This window comes from Etheostoma spectabile, chromosome 2, assembly GCF_008692095.1.
Source record: "Etheostoma spectabile isolate EspeVRDwgs_2016 chromosome 2, UIUC_Espe_1.0, whole genome shotgun sequence".
NCBI classification, from domain to species: domain Eukaryota; kingdom Metazoa; phylum Chordata; class Actinopteri; order Perciformes; family Percidae; genus Etheostoma; species Etheostoma spectabile.
This window is the reverse complement of record NC_045734.1, coordinates 5,927,376-5,934,574: the sequence shown is the minus strand read 5'-3', so window position 1 is coordinate 5,934,574 and position 7,199 is coordinate 5,927,376. Positions and strand designations below refer to the sequence as shown.

The following is a 7,199-nucleotide window of genomic DNA, read 5'->3' as shown; positions in this document are numbered from 1 at the left end:
CTACTTTACATTACTGACGACTATTTGCCAAAACATATCATCACAGATGGGAGGAAGATTCATAGAAAAACCTGGTCCAAGTCACTGAATGGTTTGAGGAGAATAAAAATAAGACACTTTATGTTGTTTTCTTTAAATTAATAATTTGACATTTCAGGAAATAAACATATTCATTTTCTAGTTGAGAGTTAAACAAGAAAGGATGCCTCTCTCTCATGTCTGTAAGGTTAATAGTGACTAGAAACTAGTTAGCCTAGCTTACCATAAAGACTGGAAACAGCTGGCCTGGCTCCATTCAAAGGGAACACAAATTGTACTACAGAACAATAATTTTACATTAGGAATAATTTCTTTAGCCTGATTATCAGATAACAATTTTATTTTAGATCACTTGAATCGCTAAATAAATCAGAGACGTGGGCGGTGATTTAGAGGTCTGGAGTCAGGCTAGAAGAAGAATAACAGTCAGCAGTCATTGGGCAGATATTAATAGACAGAAAAACTTTAATGTGGTGGAAGAAGACAAAGTACTGATACCACACTGTAAAAATACTCTGTTACAAGTAAATGTCCTGCAATGAAAACGTTACTTAAGTAAAAGTATGTTAGTATCATCAGGAAAATGTACTTTAAGTATTAAAAGTAAAAGTACTACGCAATACTGATTTTTTTTAGAAACTGGAAACGACTAAAACAGTTCTGTCAATCAGCTAATTATTTCAGCTGGGCTTGTAGGCCAAGTTATTGTTGGGTAATTTAATTTATAATAAAACATTGTATTTTATAAACTTTATGTGTTTAGTGCAAAAATCTTAATTTGTAAAGTAATTAGTAACTTAAGCTGTCAGATTAATGCAGTGGAGTAGAAAATACAATATTTCTCTCTGAAATGTAACGGAGTAGAAGTAGAACATGGCATGAAAAGAAAAGACTCAAGGAAAGTTCAACTGCCTCAAATTTCTACTTAAGTACAGTACTTGAGAAAAAGTATTTAATTCAATTTCAGCACTGCAAAAAAAGTTACACATTGTTAAAATTCAGCTTGCTCCACCTTACCCTTGGTAATAACAACATCCTCAGGTTGACTTAGATAATGACCTTCATGTGGAGACGTTGTCTGATCAGTTTTCAGCTCCTAGAGGAAAACATGTTTTGCTGCTGCTGCTGGCCAGTGGCTACTGCTGCGGGCTGCAGCCCGCAGACATAAACAGTGGCGTGGCCAGGCAGAGGAAGCTGCCAGGCTGCTGCTGCAGGTAGCAGTTGGCAGTGGAACAGAGTGGCCGACATGTCTACTGCGCTCTGACACCCAGGCGTAAACACTGGAAGGACAGAGGCACCTGTTGGGGATTCAGCATTCATTTAACAAGTCAGAACTTTCGGAATTACTTTTACACAAACACACTGTGTGGTTTCTAGCCTTTTCACATCAAAGACGCTTCACCTCCACCCCCAGCTCACTCCATGCCAGAAAAATATATCTCCCCATTAAACCATGAACCCTGTTTAATTAGATTTAAAATGTTATCCTTTGGAACCACATCTGAGCAGACTGTTGTAAATATAACTGTGTGTTAATGCCATGCTGCGGAGTGAGGCGCAAAACCTACGCGGAATAGTCCTTATATGTTGGCTACACAATGTGCTGATGATTAGGGAGGAAAACATAGTTACTTTTAATCTGGATCCCTGATATTTAACTTCTGGGAAGCTCCTGAATCCCACTTTGCCAGCGACTGTGGCTAAATATGATTGTCAACCAGATTAACAGACCACACTATGATTATTGCACACACACACACACACACACACACACACACACACACACACACACACACACACACACACACACACACACACACACACACACACACACACACACTTAACAAGCCCTCACAAACAAGTAATTCTTTACTGCCATCCATCTAGATAACATTACACTGTCAGACAGACCATTACCAAACAGTTGATTCATTCTGGGTCAGACATCACTGATAAAGTGGTCTTGTTTAAACAAAGTCAGTACAGCAGACAACCCAAAAATATACTGTGTGTGTGTGTGTGTGTGTGTGTGTGTGTGTGTGTGTGTACACAGTATCTGTCTATCAGCCGTGCCTGATAGACAGACTAGGGAGAACCAGACAGACAGGTCCTTGTGCACAGAGAGTACTTCTTCTTCAAGCAGGGTGTGTAAGACAGGGAGTGCCTGGAACACACATAGACACACCAGACAAAAACAAATGTGAAAGTACAGGGTTAGAAGTGTTACCATAAACACGTAGTGGAGTCGCGTGTGTGTTTATTCAGTTGAAAGAGCATGTTGGAACCCGTTACTGTCTTTTTAGGTCGAGTGTATATTTCACTCAACAAACAAATTAAAATAACTGTTGCGGTCATATTAATGACTTTTTTATTAGTGAGTGTATGTATATTGGCATGACTGTGTGTGCGTGAGTTTATCTTATAATGGGTGTAGGTGATGTGTTCCTGGGAGAAGTCCTGTTTTTTTCTCCTTTTTTTTGAAAACATAACTTACCACACTACAGCTAAATGTTTTTTGTATTTTATGATTTTTGTGTTTTATTTTTATCTAATTTGGCCATCCAGTGCTTGTTTCTATAGCGTCTACTTTTAACAATACATCCCCTTCAACGTTCCAGTGACCAACTCCTACATCATGACACATCGCAGAGAAAACACGTACGGCGCTTTTCTAGTATATTTACTGGAAAGATTCACATTATTTGAAACCATATGACATATTTTTCAAACTGCTCATGAATGTAGCACAGCTCTGTATTCTCTGTCATCCGTCAGTATTGTCCTGACGTCACGCTGACAAAATGTGACTATCTAAAGGGAAATTCTGGTTTCATACAACTTTGTCACATTTTCCTTGTTTTGTTCCCATTGGTAATGATGAGGTAGACTTCTGTGACATAACTCAAAATTCAGGTGATGACCATCTGACAAACAGATGATCAGAAGATCAGACATGTTTGTAACAAACCCCTCAGGGTTGTCCCTTAGTTAGAAGAGGAAACAAAGCCTTAACAATACAATTATTACAGCAGATTTAAATGCACACACTTTTACTGTGCAACAAAAGGTTACAACTGACATTTCAGGTGTGCTCATTGTTAGTTTTACCTCAAATTGCTAACGTTTGGGGCGACCATAGTCCACCTGCGTGCGCCCCATGTAGGCTGAGTCTTTGGCAGCGCCTGGGTTGGAGTTTGACCCTTTGCTGAGTGTCATTCACCCTTTCTCCCCGCTTTCCTGTCATTTTGCTGCTGCGCTACAATAAAAGGTAATAAAAAGCCTAAAAATAATCTCACAAAAAAAAAAAATGACTTTGTCAGCATGTTCCCAGATCTCAGCAGTTACTTTTGTGAGCACATTGTTATCATGATAACCAATTAAAATGATGGTCATAACTACAAGAATAAGATGTAATAAATCCAAATTTTCCTTAACCTGAGAATGTGACTTGGTTTGGAACCTGTCATAAACGTTATGAAACGGTTGTAGTTCGGTTAGGTTTAGGCACAAACTAACCTAATCAAACTACTATTTGAGAAAGATTGTGGTTTGGGTTCAAATCAGAAATTACTTTACTTCCGGTTATATACGGGATGTTATGCAGAACGCAACGTAATTCCATTTGTAGAACGTGACGTAGTTCCATTTGTTCTGCTTTTTTGTAAAATAAAAAAAAAAAGTTGCCGTTTATTTTTTATGATAGACAAAACCCTAGTCTTCTGGGTAAAAGTCCAGTGTTTGTTTCTCCCATCCACCACCCTCCCCCTCCTAACACGGAATTTGGCGCTCTTATAATTACTAAAGCCACTAGAGGGAGCCACTACAAACGGACATATGAGTCTTAATTAAGAATTAATTAAGAACAAACGACTTATGTGGGCGTTTTTCTGAAGAGACTGTCCTGTATCTTCATGTGATGAGCTGATGCAAGGAAACAGATTGTGATGAAGCATAAATCTTTAGGAAACTCAGCTCAGAAACTATAGCAGTGGGAGGAAGCTTTCACAACTGATGTTCAGGAACCGCTAGCTAACAGGAACATGCGGTGCTTTGTGTGTCTCTTGTGGCCTGCATCTGATCTGCATCTCTTTCTTAAAAGAGTAAACATGTGCACATTTCAGATTCAAAGAAACCTTTCTGTGAACTTTTTTTCTTTCCACATTTATGTTTCTGTGGTTTGTTTCTTTCTCTTTTTTTTCCGTGTCAGGAGCGCATTTCTTTTCCACAGAATCCCACAAACTGAAGTCACACAGCGACAAATTCACACAAAAAGTTTGATATGTGATATGTGCAGCACACCTTACCATGTGGTAAATATGGTCAGGTCGTTTGGGAGGGGATGCAGAGTAGATCTCAGCATTAAATTAGACAGTTTCAGTAAGCCTGTATGCTCCTGGTTCCAGAGAAACACACAGAAACACACTTCTTTGAAATCCTCCCCCACACTTGTGTTTTCACACTTAATGACAAAAACATAAACCCCATTTCCCCTGAAGCCAGCACAAAGACTGGAATGGGTTGACCTTTGTAAAAACTGACTTTGGGAGGCAGGAAATAGAGAGCTCCGGCAGGCAACTAGCCACCAGTGGCCAGACATAGTATGTCTGTTGCTTGATCTTGCATGATATGCTAATACTGCCGGCCTTTGATGCTGGTCAAGTGATAATTAGGGGAATAACAGCATTTCTGGGTCACTGAAACTAGTAATGACTCATTTAAACAGACAGAAAAACATGCACACTAACTTATGGATCTTTGTGAAAACATCAACGTGTTGGCAAAAGAATAAACAGAATGCATACTTTTTTTTTTTTTAGCTTTACCAGGTCATGATTTCTCTGCTAATGTGATTTTCACGTACCCAACTTAACGTACTAAACATCACAAATGTCAAAGCTATTGTCAAGCTAAGTGCATTGTGTTCTGGTGATTACCTACTAATCCTCAGCCTGGTGAATGACTCTCCGAATGTACCCGAGTCAGCAGGATGGCATCTCTGACTGTGGCGAGGAGCCAGAGCATTTAAGCCTGCAGGACCTCTCCATATTGTTCTGTCTGCCACACAACAAAACCAGGGCCTCTGCTGCAACATACGACCAAGAGCAGCACTGGGCTGCAGACAGACGGGGGCAGGTCAGGGGGCTGTTGGTGTACAAGTCGGCCAGTCACGCAAACATCTCTTTGCTCATATGGGTTGGATTCGTCTGTGTTGTGATATATCTCAAATGATGACCACCAACAAGGAGGCCAGACCGCTTCATACCATGACAACAGCTGCCCCAGAGGCAAGTTAGAGTCTGGACCAGACTCTGTAACTCATCTGAATTTACTTTTTCTATAGATGCGTTGGGCATTTTTATTTCATTGTGTTGAAGTGATTTGGTAACGTGATTTTCTTTCAAATGACCTCCACAGGAAACTCAGGGTGATGATGAAACAAGGTCCAGACAGAATAAAGAAGAGAAACTGATCGTGACCGCCTGGCAAAGTATGGTGAGTACACGAGGAAAGAAAAAGCATATAGCTGTATCGCTTAATTAATTAATGAAGTACCTTTTCTCAGAAGTACATGACAGTTAAAAAGAGTTGAAACAATATCCTGTGTTGTATCGTTCAATGAAACCTTTTTTCTCCCCAGTTTGGTATGTTGCCCTGGTCTTGTTTTACCAATCCACTCCTTACGGTGACATGTTATTAGGTGTTTAAAACACTTTTTGTTTTCTCATAGAGCTGATATGGTTCTAAGGCAAGTGTTGGACACTATCTTAATGTTGCATGAATAGTAGTAGTCCTCAGCAGGTGTCAGTTTGGTCTCGTTAACATGCCTACATTTTTAGTACTGTACTATTATGTTTCCACTAACAGTTGACAGTTGTTTCTGCTTCTTGCAGTCCTCAGCTCTGCGGCAGCTCAGCCTGTGTAAGGACTCCAGAGCTCCAGGCCCGGCTCAGTCTTTCCTGGCCAAGCAGCGGCAATCCACCCAGGCTAGGAGGAGGCTCTCCCCCCGGCTGCAGCCCAGGTAGGAGCCTCCATCTGCAGGGAGAAATGGAGGAGTGCAGCCCACTCATGGGCATGATGAAAAGCAAGATTGTGTAAGGTGTGAATTTCTTTATTGAGTCATTGTCTGTGCTCTATTTGGTTGGCTGCTATCACCCCCTGCTGGTCAACGTTGGAACTGAAATGCTATTTGTGACTTGCTGTAATATCTAGAAGTGTCTTTTTTTTTTTTTAATCTGTTTTATACCTAAATGTGTGCTTATCAATAGTCACCAGAGTATCTGCTCCATTTCTTATTGTATAATATTTATACATTTATTTTTGCGGGTGAGATTCAATTTCCTTCAGAACTAATGCAAAACAATGACTATTCATTTTGTCATTAATGTAAGACGGTGGTGTTGTTATCTCACTCATTTAATTCCATATTTGTTTAAATTAAGCTTTAAAATACAACAGATGATACATTAGAAATCATTCTATTTAAATGGACATTTTATTAATCAAAGAAAATAAAATGAACAAAGAAAACTATCACCCAGTGCACCGTTTGTTCTGTTCAAACTTTGGTTAATCCTCTCTACTAGACTTAGAAAAAAATAGGCAAAACATTGATATTCTACAAAATAATGTGCAGATATTTTATTCTGTAAAACACACTCTTTGAATTTTAATAAACAATTGGTCTCTTTTTTACCTCCTTTGTACACAACACGCTTTGACATGTTATCCTAGCTCAGCACCAAGACTGAAAGGCCAGGTAAACATCTAGCTTAGCTCTACTGAAGGTCTCTTGCAACAATTCGATAGCTTTCTCATTGTATTGTGTTTTTTTTAATGTATTTTAATAAACAAAAAAACTAATTTAAGCTTAAATACGAAGAAGCTAGCTGAATTACTATGCAAGCTTATAAGCCTACAATTATCCAAAGTCCTGTCTCATGGTGAAGTTGTCGGCTTCATAGAGTTTCACAACTGACCTAAACCCAGGAGACACTTTAACACACTGGTGAGTAGTTTGCAAGCTACTAAGATTCAAGATGTAAAGAAACTTTTGGTGTTGCTTCCTCCTTTTTCGATGGAGGCCAATGTCCCCCTGCCTAGTCTTGGTGCTAAGCTAGGCTTAACTTTAAGAAAGTATCATAAAATTCCTTTAACTATGT

At 39.4% G+C, this 7,199-nt stretch overlaps 2 protein-coding genes across 2 annotated transcripts in view; one reads left to right on the top strand and one right to left on the bottom strand.

Moving 5' to 3' along the window:
• Nucleotides 1-4,990: 4,990 nt before the first annotated feature.
• Nucleotides 4,991-6,730, top strand: LOC116696625 (protein Hook homolog 2-like). The gene is made up of 3 exons (XM_032527715.1): nucleotides 4,991-5,324; nucleotides 5,455-5,532; nucleotides 5,931-6,730. The coding sequence occupies exons 1-3, from the start codon at nucleotides 5,229-5,231 to the stop codon at nucleotides 6,060-6,062; spliced, it is 306 nt and encodes a 101-aa protein (XP_032383606.1). The 5' UTR covers nucleotides 4,991-5,228; the 3' UTR covers nucleotides 6,063-6,730.
• Nucleotides 6,731-6,874: 144 nt separating this feature from the next.
• best2 (bestrophin 2) overlaps nucleotides 6,875-7,199 on the bottom strand; it is an 8,887-nt gene continuing 8,562 nt past the window's right edge. Inside the window, exon 10 of the mRNA XM_032527421.1 lies at nucleotides 6,875-7,199. This exon is cut by the window's right edge and continues 1,590 nt beyond it. The gene's annotated coding sequence lies outside the window, so the exon portion shown is untranslated.

Bases quoted from the DNA above. Each gene is read 5' to 3' on its own strand.
- LOC116696625 (XM_032527715.1), top strand. From the start codon at position 5,229: ATGGGTTGGATTCGTCTGTGTTGTGATATATCTCAAATGATGACCACC. The intron at 5,325-5,454 runs GCAAGTTAGAGT...TGACCTCCACAG, and splicing joins TGACAACAGCTGCCCCAGAG to GAAACTCAGGGTGATGATGA. The intron at 5,533-5,930 runs GTGAGTACACGA...TGCTTCTTGCAG, and splicing joins TGACCGCCTGGCAAAGTATG to TCCTCAGCTCTGCGGCAGCT.